General features: G+C 39.7%; 2 protein-coding genes and 1 long non-coding RNA gene across 3 annotated transcripts in view; 1 reads left to right on the top strand and 2 right to left on the bottom strand.

The window, feature by feature from the left end:
- Positions 1 to 22255, bottom strand: part of LOC145435464 (uncharacterized) — a 440390-nt gene extending 418135 nt beyond the window's left edge. Inside the window, exons 1-6 of the mRNA XM_080312744.1 lie at positions 22131 to 22255; positions 15557 to 15610; positions 14930 to 15031; positions 12441 to 12494; positions 11061 to 11135; positions 8231 to 8302 (exon numbers count right to left, since the gene is read on the bottom strand). Coding sequence (XP_080168870.1) covers positions 8231 to 8302; positions 11061 to 11135; positions 12441 to 12494; positions 14930 to 15031; positions 15557 to 15610; positions 22131 to 22185 — 412 coding nt within the window. The 5' untranslated portion in view covers positions 22186 to 22255. The remainder of the gene's footprint in view (positions 1 to 8230; positions 8303 to 11060; positions 11136 to 12440; positions 12495 to 14929; positions 15032 to 15556; positions 15611 to 22130) is intronic.
- Positions 133 to 1768, top strand: LOC145435490 (uncharacterized). Its single transcript, XM_080312769.1, has 3 exons — positions 133 to 448; positions 508 to 788; positions 1458 to 1768. Exons 2-3 carry the CDS (start codon positions 580 to 582, stop codon positions 1633 to 1635), a joined length of 387 nt encoding a protein of 128 aa, XP_080168895.1. The 5' UTR covers positions 133 to 448; positions 508 to 579; the 3' UTR covers positions 1636 to 1768.
- On the bottom strand, positions 1876 to 2722 carry LOC145435491 (uncharacterized). Its single transcript, XR_013913862.1, has 2 exons — positions 2201 to 2722; positions 1876 to 2132 (listed from the first exon to the last, which is right to left on the bottom strand). It is a non-coding gene; the product is annotated as an uncharacterized LOC145435491 (long non-coding RNA).
- Positions 22256 to 24722: the final 2467 nt, after the last annotated feature.

Genomic DNA, 24722 nt, shown 5'->3' with positions numbered 1-24722 from the left:
TTCATCTCCGTTTTGCTCTACACAACCTGTCTATCGTGTTCATGGAAAGCATTGGTTGCACGATTGACATTGGCTTGTTTTGGATCGTACTTCGAAGAAGCGCCGTTGAGTTGCAACTTGCAAGTCGAGAACGGATGCAGACAGGCTTGTACAAATATTGTTGTGTGATATTTTTATCGTATCATGTTGTTCTCAGTTTCACAAATGAATTTTTGTTTCCATCAGTTCATTTATGCAATTCCTTTGACACGTAGATAATATATAATTTGTTAAAATTATTACTGGTATGGAAGAAGATCTGTGTGATGAATTAACTTCTGATGAAGACACAGATGTAGAAGATATCACGATATTTGATGAGAGCCTGCCGTATCAATTCGAACCACAATATTTAGAGGAGGAATTCGCCCGTCTCGTTGCAACTCAAGAAGCACAAACTCATGTCTCTGTAAGTATTGCACTGTGTTTCTTAAATGCAATTTATCAATGTATTTGTATTGGTCAAAGGAATCGTCAGAAAACCAGAGTCAACTTCGGACACTTGACAATGAATGATGCAGCTGCTTGAAATGTCCACGCATGCCAAACGAGAATGAGTGTGTTTGCTGCAGGGAAATACAACAAATAATGGAGCTGCTGGGGAATGGAGGGTCGCCTTGCATAACAGAACATGACGATTTTATCCTACATATACAACCCTCCATTCTTGAAACATTTTTCAAAGTGAACAGAAAAAACTGGAATAACAACAATCAACCGCACGGTCCTGGCAGAAGACTTTCTAACAAGTAGGTCCTAGAACAGATGTCTCAAATTCAAATGTGCTCGTCGGCCAATTTCCTACTTTTTGCTGGTAGTTAAATATTGACGAATACTTCCAAATCCAAAATGCTGTCGCGGGCCGTACAAAATGGTCTCAAGGGCAGCATGCGGCGTGCAGGCCGCGTGTTTAAGAGAGAGAGAGGGATGTGATATTCTTTTTCGCCTGCACCATCAAGATGATTTGACGACGGAGTTGCGATACGGCCCCATGAGGTCAATGTAGTCTGCGGCCCCGTTTTTTTTTCTCCTCCATGCTATTCGTGATTGCTGAGCGCCTAGCAGGATAGCTGCGGATACCAATTTTCGAGTCTTTGGTATGACCCGGCCGGGGATCGAACCCACAACCTACCGCTCGAGAAGCCAGAAGCATAACCATTACACTATCTCGCTGGGTTGAGGCCTCTGTCCTAGTACATTTTGTATTGTGTATAGTATTGGACCTATATATATGTGACGTGACATGGTTGTTGGAGATGACTACAGTTTCCTGCATTCTTAACCTATTATCGAATACTTTCCATAAAATGCCTACACTTTTTAATTTGAGAGCATCATATTCTCGGTCATCTCTATGCTGCTATTAGATTTCAGCATTTTTTATCGCTGCAGTATACTTTCAGATTTTCCAATTGCAGACAATATCGCTTGGTGTCTTATCGTCACATACTGGAATGGATTATGGATGGCGAAGTTCTGGGTAGCAAAAACCGGATGCCCTTGCCAGCCTGCATCGTCACTGCTATAAGACAGAAGTACCCTAGTGATGATGGACTGTATGTCGGTTTCAAATGGCCGACAGAAAACGAACTGTGATTAAAAACACTGCGGCTCTGCAATATAAGTCGAAATCAGTTCCGTATGGTGTACTGCATTCTATATTCCAACAGTGGCTGCTGTGTTTCATACATTGCTACTTTGATTTTTAATAAATACCAGACAATTGGAACATAGCTGGGGTATTACAACGGGGCAATTAGTAGTAACTGGAAACATGTGGAAGAAATTAATTGAGCTAGTAAGCTGCCTAAGTAGCACTGCAATACAAAGTCAATGGCAAAGAATAACCAAGATTATTATTGGCAAAGAATTACAAAGATTATTATATCTCAGTCATGTTAGGGAACGCCGTTTCGAAAGTAATTCCTCTGTAGAGGGAGCTGGTTCTGGTGCTATGCTGACTGGATGCACATTTCTAGAAATGTTACTGCGGAAGTTGATGTCAGTGCGATTCTCAACAGTACGTCTCAAAAACTCTCTCGCATAGTGGTTCGTCTTCTTTTCATACATGCTTTTCAAGATCCACTCTTTTGCTGTCCGAGAGTAAATTTTTTTGAATCGTAGAACACCTGCTTAAACAAATATATGGTAAGTAACCAACCAAGTACCTTGACTTGCAGACATGTCATGGACACAGCAAACAGAAGAGTATGCGTTGCGTCATTCGTTGTAACTTCACACGATGTAACGGCACATCTTGTCATTGCAGCTTGCAATAATGTCAATGCATTGGTATACCGTATCCTCAATAAAAAGTGGAACAAACTTATTATGAAGATTCTGGGTGGAGCAAGACAATACTGTAGACGTTTTTTGAGGATAACAGAAATTTCTTATCCACAACACGAATACCACCAATCAGTGTTCCCCATGAACATGACAAAATTTATGACATTCAAAATTGTGTTCAGGGTTCGGGTACTGTAGTAAAATTCATCATCCCTAACCGTAATCCAACGGTACGCAAACCCAACCTGAACCCACAACTCAGCCTAATCAAAAAGCATACCGGTATATATCGCCAGAGAGGAATTGGTGGCCAACGTCACGCGCAACTTTTCATAACAACATCGCAACATCGTTTGTTCAAAGCCGTATCTAAACCGCCTTGGCGTGTAAACATATTTACATAACATTGACTGACAACTATCTAAAGTTCGTTCTCAGCGAGATGGTTGCGGCCAAAATGATTCTTTATTTTTTTTCTTCAATTTAAGACCACATCATTTTTAGAGCGCAGTGCCCCTTTAAGTGTTAGATTGATGTCAGTGAATAGTGTAATACTCAGGGTCGTAATGACTTGACATCGAAGTACATTTGTACTAGGATCATTGGGAATGACTAGACACAGTCATATTACTCGAGACCCACTATATGACTTTATTCAATTCTGGTGTATCAGGACCTATACTTGGAATTGGGTGCAGAAACTCAATGTCATCTATTTAAATAAATATGTTACGAGTATAAAAATGAGTATATTATGAAAGCGGCGCCTTTGATACCTCCAAAGAGTTTTACAGAATTGAGTTGAACCCGTCTTAAACTCAATAATGAACAGTGAACTCTATCACTTGAACTCTATGACTTGGACTCGGATTCGCGTCTCAACCCATGACTCGGAGTCGACTCGACGTGTGGGTATCAAGTCACTACCTTCGTGTCACGAGTCATTTCGAGTCATTGCTCGTTCGACTCGAGTCAAATCAAGTCAATTGATTTTTGAAGATGACTCGACTCAAGTCAAGTCACTCGTTTTTTGGAGTTTACTCAAGTCAAGTGGAGTCGACTCACAATTCAAGTCAAATTTAATTTTCGAAGTATGGGTGATGATTCAAAGTCAGTACATTTTGCTATCTGCGGTAAAGACCGATTAATTGGCCATTTATCTTGAATCAAATAACAAATATTAAGTTAAATATACATGCAAGGAGGCGTTGTATCGCTCACGCACACGTAGAACTGCTAATAAAATACGTCTGTAAATGTATATCGAAATCAGGAGTGTAAAACATACGCGCGCATAATGATTTCATCCGGCCTGCGAAGCAATTCTGAGTATAGATTGAAAAAAGTGTTTATTTTATCAAGCACATTTCTCGAATTTGTAGTGAGAAATACCTCTAATAATTATTTCATCAATATAGCAACTGTCGAGTATGTCTTCACAGGCCGCATTATAACCACGGTGGAGTTGTGATTCTGATCATCGACAGGGGCATGTCGCTGACATTGACACCCGGCGGAAAAGAGCATATATTGAGTTAGGGGTAGGAAGCATTTACCAAAAACTAGTTATTCATGGATGTGGAAAGGCCAATGCTAAACCGTTATAATATCCATGCATGTAACATGGAGTATATAGTAGTTACACAGGTCGCATTGCTGTATTAGTTCTGACTCAAAAAGTCCAGAGCAGGGGTCACCAACCTTTTTGCAACCAAGGGCTACTTTTGGATACTGATTGAAGCGACGGGCTACCATTTACTCCCGCCGTTTACCCGTGTCAGACGGAATTTCCGCTTTGATATTCATAGCATTGGGCAGGTATCGCATAGCAGTAAGACTTCTAAGAGATTCTTTTAATTCAAAACATCTCATTACAACCAGCTAGTCACAAATACTTTTTAAGGAATCACGAAATACTTCGCACCGTGTTTATATAAATTGGTATATAACAAATGTAAGCTCAGATTTTAAAACAAATCATGTCATACGTTAGACTGGACATCGTGTTATCTGTTTCTATACCAGTCAGTGAGAGGCCTGTCATTGAATGCTATCAACTAGTGCGCTGTAATCTGGCATGTAACTTACACTGCAACTCTGAGTGAGTGTTGCAGATGTGCAATGTGCATTAGTGAGGCGTGTTCTGTGTTTGTTTTTTGATCAATGTCGTGTCCGCAAAGGCTGATACAGAACGATAAGTTCAACCAAACACGCTTGCAACCTTCATCGCTGTTGCACAAGTGCGCAATCAGCACTGTACTTTTCCGTGTCAACAGGGCACCAAAAGTTTGCTGCAAGCCTTGTGGGCTTTGAGGTGGAGGTGATTTTGCAGTGGTACAATTTCAATCTCAGACTGTTCAGCATCCAGACATGACATATTGCATTATACCTGACAGCAGCATCGATTACAGAAACTTAGAAACATTGGTACTATAAACTGCGTTGAGTGTAAGAGCTGTGTCAAAAGATGCAATAAGTAATGAGCATATACTGCATCTGCTAGTACGTCGCCGCTATCTGCTACCGGATAGTAATGTTGTTTACTACTTTCGCATCGTCCGGGACGTCGGGCTACCAGAACTGAGCCCCCCACTATTTCAAGAAGACCATGGATGGCATGCCGTCATATCGCATGTATGGGCATTGGGCAGTAGCCTACGCCGTATTCTACGTCTTCGATCTCTTGTTATTCTATTACATGTTGGTATATTACTAATTTTAATTGGGGATATTTTATATCATCATTTTAAGTGTTTCTATATATATATTGTCATTTCTAAGTCACATGTTATAGTTTGATTTAAACAAGAATAGTTAAATAACTCAATTTATATATTTAAAAGCTCACTGGTGATATCTTACGAAGATTGGCAAATGCTGCTATTCGATCTATTTTTAGAGCAGGCTCGCGGGCCACTCACTCATCTGGTCCTCGCGGGCACCAGGTTGGTGACCCCTGGTCCAGAGGAATCCGATGCCAAATTCCAACGCCTTCGTTTACAGTTAAATATTTTGTATGCATCACAACACATACGCGAGGTTGGCACCAGTATACAAAGGGAGCATATAAATATTTCATTTTATGGAATCGATGGATTTTGAGGTAATATTTTGGAATCATTTGACTGGTGCGACCCGCGAGTGATCTGAATACTTGAATCCGGCCTGCGACGTTGAGCTTGACAACTCTGAATTACATGCCACATTCTTCTATTATCAGCCAATATTGGACGATCGAATACGAAGCCTCGACACGTTGAAAGGAATTGATATCGTATAATACTTTAACCATCTACACCAGGGGTGGCCAACCAGCGGCCGTACGGCTGCATGCGGCCGCAGAAGGGAATTTGTGCGGCCGTGGACTTGTAATTCAATAAGTATGTGTGGGCGGCCGTCAACATGCACTTGGAATTTACGAATTGACTACCGATTTTTCGAGAGATTATAATGATTCACCAAATTTTCTTCGCGCCGCGCGCGATTCAACGTGACGATTTTATTATAGCAGCGCCCTTTGCAATCACAGCCCACAGTACATAGATTCGCACAGCAGAGGATAATGATGCGTTCCATAAAGAAATATCAACTCGGAATCGTGTGCTCCTCTACTATACTGACATCCCTGATGGGAGGTTAAGAAATAATAGCATACAACAAAGTGAATAATACCAATTGGCCCACCCGAAGATGCATCATCATTTATGACTTTCCCTAAGGGCGGAGATGATAAAGTTGGATTAGCAACAAAGTCGATTTTCGCGTTCGTCAGGATTTGTCAACCCAGGATTAAGGAAACCGGTTGATCCCGGCGCATAAAGTCAGTGGTATTCTCATGATTTAACAAACCGGAACACTGCGTACCATTCCTACGCGCAAATATTACCGATAATGACCGTGCCGATTGATAATGACTTCACTAAACAATCAACGAATCATGTAACCACCATTGCAGAGCGAGATCAATATTCCATAATTCGATACTTAGCTGTACCGTACTAATTGAAGACGACTTTCATATCGCGATAAAGATAATTCTACCTTACAGTGGTAGTATCGTTATCAGCAGGCTGCTGTTTCATTCAACAAATTGACAACTGACAGCAAATTACGCGTTTTCGCATTATGATGTAACAGATAACGCCACTTGATTGAAAATTCGGAACACCTCGACGAACCATCGCGCGTAACCTTTTCCAACTTTAAGCGTCGCGATTAGCAGTATTTAATCACACGATAAGCATTCTTCCAGATCAGCTAATTTTATTATCTCCGCCTAAAATGCGTCTCGATTAGCAGCTTTTAATCATATGATTAGCATTCTCCCGGATCCGCCAACTTTATCATATCCGCCCTAAATCTTCGGAAACACCCCTTCCGTATACCGCTAAATCAGATCACATGGGCTGAGAAAAAATAAATGTTTGATAGTAATATGTAAAACTACTAATATTAATGACAAAATTCAATAGTCAATATGAAAAAAATTCGCGCTTGGCGCGGCTGTGTGCGGATCCCGTATAATGAGCAGTCACCACTCGCGATTGGGGTGGGTATAATATGCCTATATATCATTGAATAGATTAGTCCGGAGTTCACCAGAAATGGACAATGGACATGCACACTTTAACATGGGCATTTGGCGTCCAGCTAATTCATCACGACCATGCCCTCGAATGCGGCCGTAGGCTACATGAGTAGTCGAAATGCGGCCGTGAAGGGCTAAAAGGTTGGTCACCCCTGATCTACACATTCGTGAGAAATTAAACGCATAAACTATAATCGTTCGATTTCAATCATACCAGAGAGTTTTGGTAAAGGTGGGCGCTGTGCAACGTAAGCACAGAGCTATCTAATAAACAGCGATACATTGCTATTAGAATAATCTTCTATACTACTGCATCTACAACGAAAGCCGTGATCAAGCTCAAAACTATCAGAATAAAATTGACTTGTGACCCAGAACCTTGCTAATTGATACAACACTGGTGCTAGTAGTTATACTGGGCAAGTTATATGTAGCCTACTCAGATCGTCATGCGTAATAAAGTTGAGCTACCTACTACATAAGCTGTAAATGCAGATGTATTTCATTTAATGCTTACTCGTGAAGAGTCTCGTTTCCCGTTATCGAACTGTGTAGTGCTGTTTTGGTTATCGTTTTGACATTAATTAGTAGCGCAGTCATTAATGCGTGCAATTAGGGTTGCATTTAAAAATAAAATCAATTTAAAACAAACATGTTTCAAACAAGGCCCTAATTTAAAACACGCTTCTTATTGTTTTTAATGTTTTTTAAGGCATGACGTCACGATTATTCTATTGTGACGTTATAGGGGATTAACATTGACAATGTAAAATATAGGGTATATAAGAGCAGATTTGACGAAATATATGTACTATTGCTGTTCAACCGACTATTTTGAGGGTTCCAACCATCCCATATCGATATACGTCGGCAACATCGTGTGGTAATTGTTATTGTTATTGGTAAAGCATATACAAAATTATGGCATAATTTTACAACTTCAAAAAAACACGATTTTTTAAAAGGCATTTTTAAGCACTGTTTAAAACAGTTTTAAACAAAGTGTTTTAAAACAAAGTTTGTTTTAATACAACCCTACGTGCCATGTCGTCTATACTCAATCTATTGTCCGTCAGAACTTTCCGATCATTGCTATTCATCGCAACGATTTGCGTTTTCCACTATAATTCGAACAAGTAGCATAAATGGATGCTATAACAACATTTACGCTACAGAAAAAGTGTAATGGTCGTGGTTATTCACATCTAGATCAATTACGGCTTTAGCGCAAGCATTTCGTTTCTCATTCATTTCTCGTAACTAATAGTCGGTCCATATTGCACAATAATATGAAATCAATCTTTGGTAACTTACCCGCTTGTAATCTCAGTCGTTCTTGATTCAACTTATGTTCTGTACTTTGACATGGAGGCGCAACATGGATATCTGTCACGAATGTTAAAGTAAATAAATTAGTCAAAAAACATGAACGGCGAAAACCGCTAGTATAGGGCGCCTGACTGTGAGATATGTTAGTTATTATATTAATATTATATACACAACAACGACAGTGGCGCCTATCGCCTGTACAGGTCTTGTGCACCACGACAATGCATTTGGTAGGTTCGTTGTCTTTGATTTTATTCTTGGGGACGACTTTTCACGCTCGCGCACTCCCACCCTTTCATTCACCCTCGAATTTCTTGCGTCCATTTATGGGTCTTTGCTGCCGACTTTGGAGCTCGGCTTAATCTTTCTCTGATCTTTTCAAGACGCTGCGTTAACAGCGGGATCAACGATGAGGAGCGCAAATATACCCCCATTACATTAGCTATATGTGGCGAAATAGCGCAGTGGTATAATCCGCGGCCGCAACACCAATGGGTGCGGGTTCGCGTCCGACCGAGGTCGACTTCAGAATTCCGATACGGAAGTGTTGGAGGTTTACCTAGGCTCTTCCTCGCCACCTCATCCGCGTAAGCGGTGTCTTACAAAGAGTCGGCAGATACGGAAAATAATGATCAATATCGGCCTGGTGTAAATGACTACAGTAGTCGACAAACACCATGAATACCACAAACAAACATTAGTTACATCTGGCTTCTATTCATACGTGATTGTAAAATCATTGGCAAAGATAGTCAGAACAGAAAACACTTTACCGCATGATTAAAAATTTGATTTACGCACAGCATTTAAAACAGCGTAAGTGACATTATGTGTAACCTACATTCCAAAGCTAGTTTGTAATGACTCATGAGCGTCCTCTGCAAATGCGAAACTATCTTCTGATATATTTTTTGTATTTTTTGATTTTATATTTTCATGGTTTATAAAAACGTCTAATTGCGTGACTATCTGAGTTCATATATAGATCAACAGATATGATTGATGATTGAAATATAAAGGAGTGCGGCTTTGATCATTATTAAATTAATGACATAAATAGAATTCATAAGTGACACATCGAAATTGATCGGAAGACTGATTAAATATATACTGCACGGGACACATTAACCTGTCCAATGTAAATTAATTCCCAGGAGCGTGTAATTCTACCACTGGGCACTTTTTCAAGCCACTCAAAAGGCTGACAGTGGCCCCATAATGTAGTCAACACAACTTATGCGGATTTCATGGACAGGATACATTCCAATGACGGAAGATATTAATATCGAAGGTTTCGCTGATGTGTTGTGATTTTAGGGTCCAAATGTTAATCGCCGGCGGCGATGCACCGAGGTTTCATAGGTATTGGCGTGTTCTGGACGAACGTTGGGGCTAGCGCCGAAATGTGAGAGTGTGGCAGTCCCTTCTCCGCAGATTTTAACCCCTGGACCAACGGAACCTAACGGCCTCAAGGCGCCATTCTCTCACAATTGCGAAAAAAAGTCCAGACCCATTTATGTAACTTGTGTGGTATTTTTTATTATAACCAAAGGGTTTTGGAGGGGAATCACGCGAAACGCAAAAAAATCGAGTTGAAGAAAGCCCTCCAGGAATATTTCAATATATTATTTTGCAAAATTGAATAGCGTGCCATATTGCCAGCATTTCTTTCTCATCTGGACCTCCTTTTTGGTCATGGAAACATGCTATGCCTTCACTTCAACGATGTCTGCTTCAACTCCTACGTTACTCAACACGTTATGGGCTCCTATACTCTAACTAACAGAGTTTCAAACCTTATTAGCTCTTGCTTATTGCAGTTACTAGCAGTTGCTTTATGCATACTCTGTTATAGTGGGAAGTAACTTGCCGTACCTGAGGAACACTCGTGCTACGAATATGTCTTGGAGATGTTTTTTGGATAGTAGATTTTCTACCAATAAGTCAGTGGCTCTCCTGGGCTCCAGCTCTCCACAGGGGGCGATGTGGATGTTGCGTTTCGCATGTCGAAATCGGAGAGGCACTGTACCACTTTTCAGAGTGAGACCCCGTGGTACTTAAAAGATGCTCTGAAGCTTTTCCGCCAAAATGCATAACTAAAAGTATCTGTATTTTTAAGGTACAAAATTAAATACAAAATGTGGTCATCCGAAAATAACTTTCGCACTTTTTGACGGATACAGGAGTCCTAGATAGACTTGGTTTCGGTGGTTTGCTTCAATTTGTAATTACGTCACTTTTCGCCGCAAGTCTAGTCAGGTCTCGAGGATTTACATGTTAATATGTATTCAATATGCATACATATCAATGTTATCTTTTACGTGAAAAACCCAACTTAATATGAGAGGACTCAATAGCCGTTAGTCCTTTTTCATCGATACCATTTCAAATCACTTGCCACTCATATATTTATTTAGTTTTAGCGATGTTTCATGAGACCTGAAACGAAATGTATTCCATATATATGAATACAAATAATGGATTGGTATGTAACTGTGGTGATTGCTGTAGGCACGTGGTGATATCGCGCCGGCATCTAGGCGGAAGCGCTGATTACTAATCACGATATCTTCGTTCCGCCGATTCATTTCATTCTTAGTTTCTTATATCTGATTTTAAGTCTTTGTTTTATTTTCTTGGGGTCGAATGTAGCCTTATTTCTGTTATCACAAGCATTTTTGCTTTATTCGGAAGATCACTACATACACTAAACTGCAGTTTCGCTCACGATATGCTTTATATTCTCCTATCCACCTTAACTTACGTTTAACGCCGGTCAATATCGTGCTGAATGTATAACCGCTATAAAGCTTACCTCCAGCAGCAACGTAAATGTTGGAATTGGTAAAATGTTGAATGATATGATCACCTGTGGCCAATGTTGCATGTCCTGTTGAAAAGAAATACGCCACATACTTTGATTGTCAATAAATATTCCAGTAATTCGTAAATACCATCGACTTTAAATTGTGACTGCGATGGCTATTATATTATAAGGAATAGGTCCACTGTTGTATTTGTTATCGAATAATTGTAAAATGTAAGTAATAAAAGTATCTTACCAACAACTTGGAAACTATGAAATGAAGGGGCGATAGGGGGGCGAAAACGGACAAAGGGGGCGACAGGGGGCGAAAATAACGAAGGTGCGAACGGGAGTGATGACGCGTTAAAAGGGCTATATTGGAGTCGAGTCGGAGAAATGACCTTTTTGTAGTCAACTCAAGAAAATTTAGCTGTAAAAGTGTATAAGTTCGAGATCAAGCCAAAAAGTTGACCTATTTTTTAGTCTACCCACCGGTGATAACAGTTCGTATGCCCATTTTCGGTTCACAGTATTTGGGGGCGATAATCGGTGAAAAGCTTGAATGATGAGCGATGAGTTGAAAAAGGTTTGGAACCACTGATATAGAATGTTACGAAAAATATCGTCATAATAGTGGGTCATTTAAAATTTTCAGATTAGGACTTTGGTTTTTAGCAGGGACATAGCTTGCGGTTAGGTCAGGTTGACGAGACCGTGAATTTGACTCAACGTTGGTGATATTTTAGACCACGTGTGGTCAACGTGTGGCGCGCGAGAAATTTTTGTTTGGCCTGCGTAGCAATTTTCTAAATTACTTTTATTATCAAAAATAAATTGACCACTTGATTTATTGTGAACTTGCATGATCAACCAAAACTTTGATCAGCCTAGCCGTGACACTTGGAATGTTGATGACTTATAATGATTTCATCTTAAGGTGGCCCGATACATTCGCAACGATTCTTGACTTTTGAATGTTATTAATATTGCACAGTTTTTCAAATTCTACCTTGAATTACAACGCATTGGCTGAGCCAGGGGCGGCGAAAGGGGCCAGCATGTTCCCCACATTTTGACATGACGAAAAAAATCCATATTAGAATATTTTGAACATTTGTATATTGATCAGTATCGTAGCATACAACCATCCATACTATTCACACACTATACAGACATATACAGATGTTAAATAGCAGTTGCAGTGATATTGTGAAGTAAGGATGTGAGAATGTACACAGAAATTTCCGATATTCTGGATTGAAATAATATAAGTAATTTTAAACTACAATAACTGGTGTATGTTTAGAAATGGCTTATCAATGGATTGATTGATTGAAAACCAATAGGTACATCCGTTATATTGATTAATTTATGTAAATAAAAACTCACTTGCAACATTTGGTTCGGGTGATTCTTTGGTAAGCTGACCTCGCTGACCTTGTCCTGTTATAGAAATTGAATCTGTCAGACAGCGTTCTCAGCCGTGCCCCAGAAACGACATTAGAGATAGGAAAAAATCACTTCTTTGAATAATAATTGATGTCGATTGATGAGGAAGTCTAGGGAAATGAATGGTTCCGCTGGTAGTAAAATACAATTTCATGACGCGAATGACTGCTAGTTTGGTGTATCTGCAATCCTCAGTGTTGCTCTTACCGCGTGGACATGGACAGGATTTTGAGTAACCCGAAGAGGGTTTCTACCGTGAAAGTGAAATTCTAATCTGAAAGTATTGACAAATGTTCTGCGTCAGAGCATGATCCCAAGTCTGCCAACATGAGAAAGATAGTCATGAAACTACACTTGTTCTGTCCGGGCAAACATTTTTTACCAGGATTTTAACAAGACAAGGCTGCGTTCCAATATAAATGATGTTCAGATGCATGCTTCACCAAGCGTTTCTACATCCGACATACAACCAGATTTCAAAAACGTTTTAGGCCACACGACTTTGATCGACCACAGATGTCTGATTGACTTCAATAGCTATTGAAGTGGCTACATTAAGCTTATAAATTCAATTTTAGTCGCTATGCTTTAAACTTAAAGTTTACATTAAATATCATTTAAATACGCGATAATCGTATTGATTCTGTAATCCGGCCCGCAAGAACTTCAATTCCCCACATCAGGCCCGCCGACCGGAGAAGTTGCCTGCCCCTGTTCTAAAGAGTATAGACATCGAACCGATATCGATTAATGCCCGCACCAGAGCTACGAAGTTCAGTGAGTGAACGCGTATGAATGACTATTCCTCCATAATATAAAATTTGAGCATTACAAAATACATTGTAGTGGGGTATTAGGTCTACAGATGCCACAAGCGCAATTGCTGTGGTGCCATAATAATACTGATAACAATAATATTAACTACAGGCGCTGTTTATTTTGTAATTACGCCAGAACTCGAGATTATTGATCCTTGAGTGGACTGAACATAGACATTCAATATTGTTGAATTTCCTAACGGCTGATTCTATGTTCGACGGTTTCGTGCCTCTCGCTTTCAAAGGTATCGAACTCGTATGCGGCAGTTGAGGCTTGAGGTTGTTTTACGTGGGTTACGAACAGCTATACAGGGTATGATTGTTGGCAAATACTTGCCTAGAAAAAGTTAGGAGAGCATGCACTTGCATTTTTGAAAACTTTGTTTCAGAGCTCAAACTAACCGTCACATTTGTTTATGGCCATAAAATGGTTTATTTCAGGTATGACTTTGCCCATGCTCTATCCCACTGGAGCTCAATTGGAGTGCCGCAGTACCCTTTGTGCCCAAGGGACTATTCAGTTGTGCCGCAGCAAAATGAGATGAAAGAGGACTGTGATCGAAATATATCCAAAATTAAAGGAATCCAAATTCTGATTTTCACTTTAAAACTACTAAAAGTGATCAATGGCAATGAGGCTGTGAGTCTGTGCCTAATGTGATACCCATACGCAATCACCACGAGTCCTTAAGAGGACACAATGATAAGACCTATAACAGTGGTATCAAAGATATATGTCCGCTGGTGATTTCATCCTACCCACGAATCAATCCTAAATAACCGGCAACTATGGCGGTAGGTGGTACAGTATTTTTAAAATTATTCAATTGGCCATTGTATAGTTGCGAATTCCACCAACTGAGGTAATGATGTACCGTACATGCCAGCCTGCTGTGGTGGGTGAGTCAAGATTTCAACCTTGGATGGCCTATGCCTCAAATGCCCCCAAGAGATTAAATCTATGGATTTTTAGGTTGAATAAGATTTGCATGGAATCCCGATTTAAATAAACAACCCAATGTAATAATTTTCACAACCACAATATGCTTGATCAAAACCTGTGCAAGTTTACTGCGTCAGGGCTTTGGAGGCGGAGCCCCGCAGCCGTGCATTTTCACCGGAGCTGGAATGATGTAGCATTGGCTGATCCAAAGCATTGTTCTGCATGTACTGCACAATGTGCAATTGCGCATACACGGACTCAAGCCCAACTTCCATATTTTTCCATAAATTTCCTACCGCTTAAAAGATTATAAATTCCTAGCTGAAACAGGAACCCTTCCAGAGTTGTGCGCGCATGTGAGCGAAGGTGGGTGAATCTGAAGCCGTATTTTTACTATTACAGAGGATGACAAGTTAATATGACGTCACAGTATCATGATATGGCACTGGCCACACCTAAGTATAGGCCTAGCTAGACATACTTACATTATCATACCGTTGGTAAATCGACTTTGGAGCCTACTTCCCAAGATCAATATATATTATCCTTCTATTTGGATGGTAGAAGTATATATAATATACATAGGCCAGTATATTATTGCTGCGTTACAACTCCATATCTCTTGTGGGTATTCCTTTTCGTGCTACTCACAATATCACATAGCTTACCATTGTTATCCGTTCCGATATTTTGGTCTCCCGCAATAACGCTCACGGTAGTATTTTTGAATTTCTGTGATACTTTATCACCTTCTGCCAATGCCGCCTCTTCTGTAGAAAAAGAAAACGCTCATCTGTAGATTTGATGTATTCTAACGATATAAATTCAATCAACTTTGATCTGTGAATGAAATCACCACAAAAATATTGTGAAAACAGTTCTGTCAGAATAACGATACAGCGGTAAATAGTGGTTTATAGTTGCTTATTGGAAAATTGATGAGTTGCACCGGATGGAATTTTCAGAAAGTACGGATAATGAGAGAATTTGAAGTTTCAGGGCATTTGTATGAATCGTGTTACGGGGGAAATGCATCTTCAGATTCGATGAATCATGATTTTATTCCATCAATCACAGAAACAGGGAATAAATGAGTGGTCGTGATGGTAGTGAAACAGTCACCACACAATCCAGAGCTTGTTTAGGTCTCGGCCCCAAGATTTCTTCAAGTATTTGAAGCTTGTTTGAGCTCCTCAACGCTGATACGAGAGCTAGTATTTACATAGCAATAGTGTATTACTATAAGGAATCATTCGGCATTGTCGTGATATCGACTATAAATAGTAACAACTTACTTGCTGCATCAGGTATGGGTGATTCCTTAGAATCCCGACCTCGCTGAACTTGTCCTGTTATAGCAATTGAACCAGTCAGACACCGTTCGTGACTGTGACGTCGAAGCACGAGAGAATTCTATACTAAATACCAGTCATTCATCTTCAAGTCATATATGAAACGTATTGTAATCAATTGTGTATTCTTATCACAAAGACTGCAGACGTGAATCGCGTTGTGCTTACATCGACACTGTCGCAACTCGCAACACTGGTGGCTATTATAAGTCTGTGTTTTATGTGTCAGATTTTTATATGGTATACTCGTCGATAATTTTATTGAAGAGACGCAACGTTCTTAAAAGATGAGACATTGCACCGAACTCGATTGACGTAGGTCTGAAATATAGACCAGTGTAAAAAGCGCAGGGATGCTGAGACATAGTGGAACCGCAAATATTGGTCTCCGAGTGAGTATTCCATATTATGATATTCCTCGAAGATTGAATCGATATCACAGCAATCTGCGCTCTCTGATTTCCTATACATGACAAGTTTTTAGATGCGGGTGTCAAACGTATGGCCCGCGGTCACTGAGAGTGAATGATGGCTTAAAATTATTTGTCTCGAAAAATAAAGTGCGCAAAGGCTGCATTTTCACCATTATTGAGTTCAGTCTCGAATCATCCAGACTTGAAATTGAAATTCAATCGTATGTCATGGCATCGGACGTGCCGAATCCACGTGTTAAAGGGGTTCAATACTATATTTGAAAGAAAAAATTCGTGACGCTAAGAAATTAACTTACTGATACGTTCGAATCACACGAGTGGACCGTAATCTGATAGAGTATTCATGGTGTGAAGTATATTTTAAAGTACGAATCATGTCTGAGGGTACTCTTATTGGGATGGGTAGTATTATAAGGATGCAAATTGCAGACCAAGTTTGCAATGCTATGACATTGCATGACGCCTCTTGACATATATAAACGTACTTCATACTAAGGTATAAAGTAGTTTGTATTACTCAGCGTGGATACTCAAATACAGGTGATGCCATAAATTTGTTATTAAATACAACTAGAAGAGGTGATTTCTAATACATGTCAAAAACTACACTCTACATAACAAAATTCAAAGTACAATGGTGAGTTGACTTTCTTTGGATTACTATCGAGTAATAGTGGAAGCATTCAGCATTCAAAAAACATGACCAATTTTTGGAAGTAGGCCTATTACTAGTAGGCAACACATAATTGAGTAGTCTGCAAAATAAGTAGCCCTTTGTTGCTAACTATATCTGAGAGTGATGCCTAAAATATGGAAAGTTCGATTTTTTACGATTATATTGTATGAAAATAATTTACTCGTGCAACACCTTATACACAGTTGAGTGCAAAGTTGATTAATTGATGCCTACATCAAACCGTGAACCTGCAATAACCGCAGCCGTACCTAATTTACACACAAGCGATAGAACTGATAATTAGGGCAATTTGACGTGTCACAATAAGTCAAAATTTTGTCAAAATTGTAATATTTGTTTACAAAATCAATTATTTGCAGCCTGCGTTTCGTTTGTATCGGAGTTGTTTACACTGTCGATGAAGGCTTAATGGAGGAACTTATCATATGACATTTTACAGCTTGTAGCTTACTTTATTGGCCTATCATTGTGAATGAAGAACGGTCAAATTGAAGAAATAGGTTTTTTTTCTAATTTTTCACGAGTCTGCGCACACTCATCAACTCACTGCTCGGTCCCTTGGACAACAGTGCGTAACGATTAAAAAAGAGGTCATCACTTCGGATTTTTGTGCGCAGCTTAGATTTTCTGTGCGCAGAGACCGTGTCAGCACTGAGCAATTGCGCGCGTACGCGGCTTAGAGGTAACATTGCGACCAAGTTAAATCAAGGAATTACGCAGATGAACGATAGATACACCCACGAGCCGGTACAGCTAATGCTGTGAGCATAAAGATTTATACGTATCATGCACGCTACGCTAGCATTACTTGATATCAGCTGATGAATATCGCGAGGGTCGGAAAAACAAATCTAGGCTACCTGTTTCGTTTGGTGCTCCTCTTCTTCCGCTTCCTCCAGCACGTATTATTCGTTGCTTATCTAAAAATGCAAGTTTGCATAGTGAATTGTTCAGAATCTCAGACCTATTATCTTTGAACTTGGTGTGACATATTCAATGTAAGTAGTGTGCAGACTGCAGACAACGTAGTACGAACAAGTAAATGGATTTACTGTGCAGCGGTAATGAGGTCACTCAGACCGAACTCTCTCGGTCTTAGAACTTCAGTAGTTCGTTGCGTTCGGCTAGGTTCTTAAATTTCTGGATTTTCATAGGACGGTCGATTTACCTATTTATGGTACTCTGCGTGATATAGCCTACATAAGCAAACCCACTTGTACCAAGAGAGTGTCCAGTTTATATCCATCTTTCCTGGATTTGTATGGTTTGTCACGGGTTCATAAAGCAAATTTAATCGTCCGTGAGTCATTGTTTGCCACAGGTAGAACTCCTTGCCGATTGCCGATCTATGAAGTCATAAGCGCCGTCTACTGTGTACTAAGATACACATAATTTTAGACTGGTGACGAATAAAAATAAATCACCACTATTCAGGACGAGTATTTTATCAGCAGACAATAGCTACATCAGAACTAGCGTAGTTTGTTTATGGTGAAAATGGCAACAGCGGTCTCGCTACTGTAAATCAGGGATATCTAGATGTCGCTACCGTAAATTAATATTTCTGTCTTGTAATTTTGAACTGGTATTAGGCTACTCAAAAAGACCTATGATCTCAGGGAACATTCACCAGAAATGCTGAGCAGCTACGTATACATGGAAGACAGCAATGGACAATTATTAAGAAACAGCGTCCTCTGTGAAAACTCTATGAAATCAGGACTGTGATGATCACATGACCCCACAAATACACACTTAGATCAGTGGTTTCCAAACTTTTTCGGTATGTGGCACACCAGAAAAATTATAAAACATCCCTGGCACAGTTACAAGAAAGTTGCATTTTTAAAATATTATACGTGGTAATGCGATGGCTATTCTTCTTTATACGACAGAAACAGCTTGCATTTCTGACAAACATATCGTCGTCAATTTCATTTTCAAGTAGTCTTTCATAATCCTTAAATAGTTTTTTTTTCCTAATTTTAGCCAAAACAATAAACCAATAAATCAATCTTCATATCAAGTCATGAAGATCAATATCGCAATAAAATTCGGATTGCTTTTGTACCTATCATGGTACCGGTATAGGATTTGGAAGAAGACAGCAAAAACCCACCCAAACACCGTTTAAAAAACGTAGAGTTTCGTAAATCAATCATCTGTTGCTCTGAAAAAATATTGCTGGACAGACAATCAACCCACGTAACGTGAACAACAAATTCTGAAAATATATATTGCAGTGTACGATGAAGTCGAGGCCGTGTGCCAACGCTATGCTGAGTAATTTTTTGATTATGAGTTGATTCATTGGGAGTTTGAAACAAATAAAGACTTGCTTTGAAACAGTCCACTTGCGATGTGCCAATTACCCAACTCATCGGCAATGCCGTGATTGGATTGGTTCCGTTGTAATGGCCACGACGTGTGGTTATTCATCAGCAATGAAGCAATTTGAACGCGTTCAAGTCGGATATGCTAGCCTAAATGCCTCATTTTTAAAATTTATGAAAAAAATGATACGCGGCACATCTGATAATCTTTGGCGGCAGACTAATCTCTCGAAGCACACAGTTTGGAAATCACTGCTCTAGATTCTAGAATATGTCACGAAATGCCTTTGTGCCCATGGGTAGCTGCTGCCCTGATTTTTACGAAATGTACGAATACTATGGAATTTTGCAATAAAGCAGATGAGTCGAGTTTGCCGCAATAATTCATTAAAGTTTATATGGGACTGGCTGGGCGAGATTTTGGATGCGCCGATACGGTGCCGTCCGAGCGAAACTGGCGGCTGTGAAAGTGTGAAAGTATGTGAAATGCCGCCGCGATTATAATGTTGAACACGCCTGCCGAAAAAAAAATCGTTGGCGGAATTTATTTATCGATGATCAACTTCGTCACGTCTTGTCTAACTCGAGGTTATATACAGCGTTCGGCTACTTATTTGTCGGCTGAATCACAACGATTATCGTCACCACGACAATTAGGCTCCGCACAGAAAATATTCCCTAGTAAATTAGTAATTATCAGGTATGAAGTCACTTACCAACGCAATATGAATCCAGAAATTATTGTTCAAATTGAGCTGGATAAGGAAACTCAACGCAACGTTGTATTCATGCATTATTTTCAGATCGCGGATACATATTTCGAAAGAAGATTGGTAATACGCGATTAGTGCCATCTCGATGTAGGATTGTTAGATAATAACGGAAATAATTAATCTGACATTGAGCAAGAACTCCCGCAATCGACTTTGTAGGAATATTGTAAGCCATCGTGTCGCTTAACAGATAAATATATTTGTTCTTTGCACCAAGAAAGTGCAGTTGCAAATTTAATTGACGATGGTGTGACAGACACTCACCGCAAAGCCTTTATATCAATCGCCAACCGGCTTTCTCATGTGTGCACAATTTCGTATTGATGTACATTGTATGTGTGTGGCCAATATATATCATTGGTAAACGAAAGATGACATAAAATCAAACAAAGAAAATGATAGGTATGTAGATTTGATGAGAGGCCAGTGTTTGAATAAGTAGATAGCAAAGGCAACAGATGAGGTGTGCACTGTGCAGTGTAAGAATGAATGCAGGAATTCGAATCATGGCGCGAAGGAACCGAAACAAATGCACTCTGGTGCTATTATAATTGCAAGGGTATGAAAATCGCATGAATAAGTAGGATACTTTGACACTTGCTAAGATTGCTGATATGGCAACAACTTTATCTTTTGATCAATTTTGTACATTATAATAAAATGATAAGCTCCCTTCAACACGGAAAGACGTGCTTCCTGCACTGCAACGAAGTAATGTAGTGCCATTGTGATTGTAGCCACGTATATAGAACGTCGCAGCGTTTGCATAAACCAGCATGCATGTCCCCTAGATTTTTCAGATCACGTGCATCACGCTCGGTGAAAAGATCGCCCTTGACCCATCCGCTCAAGCTCGATGCTGAGCGATCAAAGCCCATGAACTCTGCCATTGGCAAACATCTGTTGAATAATCGCGTATGTGCAAAACGTTATCGAGACGACATATTCCGCGTCGTCGGAAGGGACCGGTCTTGCTTTCATATGTGCGTGTTGGAGTCGACCTTTATCAAAATACATCAGCCCAAGCTTCGTCTACAGAAGGAGTTCGTGTACCACCTTAAATTTGTACATTGAAAGCTCTTTTATTTGAGACTTCATTCCATGCTGGTGACGTCATATTTCGTGATACGATTGTTGATATTGCAGTTGATTGTGTCACCTTGAATTGGACTTAGGATTATTATCCCGATATTTAATGTCACTGTCCAGCCCAGCTATCGTTACGCAATGCATGCCATGAGTATGACCTGATTCTCTCATTTGTCGAGTAGGCTACTTAACGCGTGAACTGAAAAATACTCGCAGACTCATTGATAACCGCTACCCCAAGGACGTCTTATTCTCTCCAAATATACTTCGTGTTGGAGTAAACATCTGGGGATTGAAGAATTCGCAAACCTCAGGGTTATGTAGCCAGAAATGGTAACCTAATATATATCGGTCCAGGGTTGTAACCAAGTCACATGGCTCCAAGTCACATGGGTCCAAGTCACAAGTCAATCTCACTTTTATAGTTTTGACACGAGTAAAGTCGAGTCATTTTCAATTCACCACCGAGTCAAGCCCGAGGCCAAGTCTTCGATAACAGTGTCAAGTCCGATGTCATGGTATTATGACTCGAGTCCGAGTTAAGTCACTGTGTTGACTGCTCAGTTTCCAGTCAAAGTCTTGTTAAACCCACTTTTTTATAACTCTGTTTTATGATATCGAATGGTTCGCTTTTATAATATAGGCTACTAATTTTCCTCATTTTTAGCAGTTTCTGGTCGCATTTTCAAGTACCAGTACCAATAGACGAAATCCCAATAGTGCTGTTACTTCACTATTACTCGAAATTACAATGAAATGTCGGTCTCCAGTCATATGACTTGGTTCGAGTCATGCGCAATGACTCGAGTCCAAGTCGAGTCAACACACAGATTGACTCGAGTCGAGTTATTTCAGAATTTTGAGAAAATGACTCGAGTCAAGTCGAGTTGTCAGAAAATCGTGACTCGAGTCATTACAACCCTGAATCGGTCAGCTACTTTGTTATTACATGAATGCCGTCAAGTCCCTATACTGCTGCAATATGCAATGCTCTTTCCAATTCCATATTAGTTGCTGACGACCACCACCACTGACGAGTGTCCGCGGAAAATATTCGGGCTCATTTCAATATGAATATACTGTTCAAAATGATATGTACAAAAGAAGCGACTGCAATACGGACATTCGTATGCGAATTATATTTCCTACTACGGCTAAATTGTGAAAATATGACCTCAAGAGCGACAATACCTTCAGATGACGGGTTGATTTTCTGACCACGTGGGTCGTGACCTCCTTCTGCCATTGAAACCGTTTGATATCTTGTCTGATTGTAGTATTCGCGTGATGATTAGCAACTAGTTTTCTAGTTACCTGTCATATTGAAGCATTTCGTTAATGCCGGTCACATTCAAATGACAACAAAAATAGTTAACCTTTATCCATCTGCTCGCTAATTAAATCGCATAGGCTGATTATATTTTGTTTTCCCGCTACATATTTCCATTTGAACATAGTCATCTGGTCAGTAGCACATAGTTGATCATAGTACGATTACACAGGTCAATGTCAAAGTGTAATAAAAGCCTATTTACTTATTGAAAGTCGAAGTACGAAACGGAAGTATTGCAATTACTCGGGCTATTTATTTCAGGTAATTAGATTGGGACAAGATTTGACAATCTTATGTCAGTCGATCGTTGTTGACATCATTGAAAGTTGCAAGATGCATCTTCACAACAAGTGCAGATTCACTAACAGCATCGCAAATAAGTGCGATTGTCGACTTGTAGAGGTTATGCCACTTCGCTGTCCGGACAATATTGCCCATATTACTTAGGTTTGCATTTAAAACAAACGGCGTTTTCAAAAACGGCCTTTAATAAACAAAATCATGTTTTTTCAAGTTCTAGAATTACGCCATAATTGTGTAAATACTTCACAAAAAACATGTTGTATGAGCCTACGGACAATTACGACCCGATGTAGCCGACGTATATCAATATGGGACGGTTGGAACCCTCAAAATAGTCGGTTCACTAGCAATATTACATATATTTCGTCAAAGAAGATATTTACCCTATATTTTCAATTGCCAATGTCAATCCCCTATGACTTCACAATTGAATGTCCGTGACGTCATGGCTTGAAAAAAATAAAAAACATGTTTTAAATTGGGGCCATCTTTCAAACACGTTTGCTTTAAATTGATTTTTGATTATATGCAACCTTAAAAACACTACTTTCTGCCAGAGAGAGCCTGTACACTGTGTACTTAAACGTTGTGATTTATGGGTCCAAAAACTGTCGACGCACAAGGCGTATGCATTCCATACTATCTACATTTTCCCCGTGTCAAACCTCTTATAGACTTATACATTTACATAAATAACAACCCAGTTTAACACGATGTGACACATTCCTCACAGCGTTCTGTGAGGAACATTCTGAGACTACCTTTGACTGCTACGGACAGGACATTTACACATAGGCCATGGTATGTATACGAAAGTGCCGCACTTACATTACTATACGTACTAGGAACGACTAGTATGTCCTCTACGACGTAATTAATATATTAGGAGAATCTGAACAGCAGTCAGTTAACGATCAATCCGTATTCGTAGCAGCCGACAACGAAGTCACTTCCGAATCCTCACCAGTCATTCATGAATTGATATTTGCATCGCATTCCCCTTGACTATGTCAGAGTATTTTTATATTCATGTGGCCTATTCTAACGCTAATTCAGGCCTTCATCTATTCACCTATTGAGATCACTAATTATAACGTCGCAGGCAGTATCGTAGGGCAATGCCTGATGTTGTATCCAATTCATCTCCAAGATTTCACGCTATGGTATTGTGGCTCGTGACAGAGCCGAACCGGGAAGCCTTAGGCTACATATGCATATTGTATTCAGTTTCACCATCCATTATGGGTCAAGTAGCAAAGTAGCCTGTGTGTTTTGTCCTTTAAAAGAGCTGAGCCTACTCCAATTCTACAAGAGACGATGAACGCGTCTTCGGAATGAGACAACAACTCTGAAAACTCGTCTGACTGTCGATTGTTTCCAGATGTATTACCTACCAGCGCCGTAAATTGCATAAAATAAACCGAGATGCCTGAAAGCACAACACTAAACAAATGTAACCATATACTGACTGAGACCTTGGCCGCAATGACATTTATACAACCGACTTCTAAATCATATCTCGAACTAACTACAAACTATATACAGATGCTACATGTCGCAGTTGCTATATGTTGAGCAGTTGACTGAACTATGAGAATAGCGTATTTGCCGCCACGTAGTAACGGTTGCGTAAATTCGTAATTGTAAATTTGTAACTTTATGTAGGCACGATTCACCCGATTGGTCGTTTGATTTGTGCGTTGGATTGTTTGAATTCCGGAGAAGCCTGTTTAGTCAAACAATCCGAGTTACTCTGCGTTTGTTTGTTTTAGATAAGCATGGTGTTTCGACTACATTGGTCAATGGTCATTACGGCTGTTCAAAAATAACTTTTTTCCGGATTCCAGTCATTCACTGATTAAATTGTCAGGTTACCCTGACAAAGCCTGCATACCAAATTTGGTTCAATTCTAACAAGTCTAAGCTTTCGCAGAGCCAATTAAATTTCTTAATTTATTACGTAAAATTTTTTTAAAATAATTTCAAATTTTTCGATCAACCCCATGAAATTATCGAATTGTCTTCGAAAAGGATGCAAAACAAATATGGCTCGATTCCAACCCGTACAAGTGGAGTTATTTGAGTATTCGTTGATAATCCTCGGATTATCGCCGATCAAGGATAATCCGTGGAAAATCCGAAAAACT

The sequence above is a fragment of the Botryllus schlosseri genome, chromosome 3 (assembly GCF_051294905.1).
Source record: "Botryllus schlosseri isolate E-star chromosome 3, Bs_hap1, whole genome shotgun sequence".
Taxonomy (NCBI): Eukaryota; Metazoa; Chordata; class Ascidiacea; order Stolidobranchia; family Styelidae; genus Botryllus; species Botryllus schlosseri.
Note: the sequence above shows the minus strand (reverse complement) of the source record. Positions and strands in the feature narration are given on the sequence as shown.

What these genes read in the sequence shown, in the direction of transcription:
- LOC145435490 (XM_080312769.1), top strand. Translation starts at nt 580, where the DNA reads ATGCCAAACGAGAATGAGTGTGTTTGCTGCAGGGAAATACAACAAATA. An exon ending in GGCAGAAGACTTTCTAACAA is followed by an intron (nt 789 to 1,457) that starts GTAGGTCCTAGA and finishes TTCCAATTGCAG; the next exon opens with ACAATATCGCTTGGTGTCTT.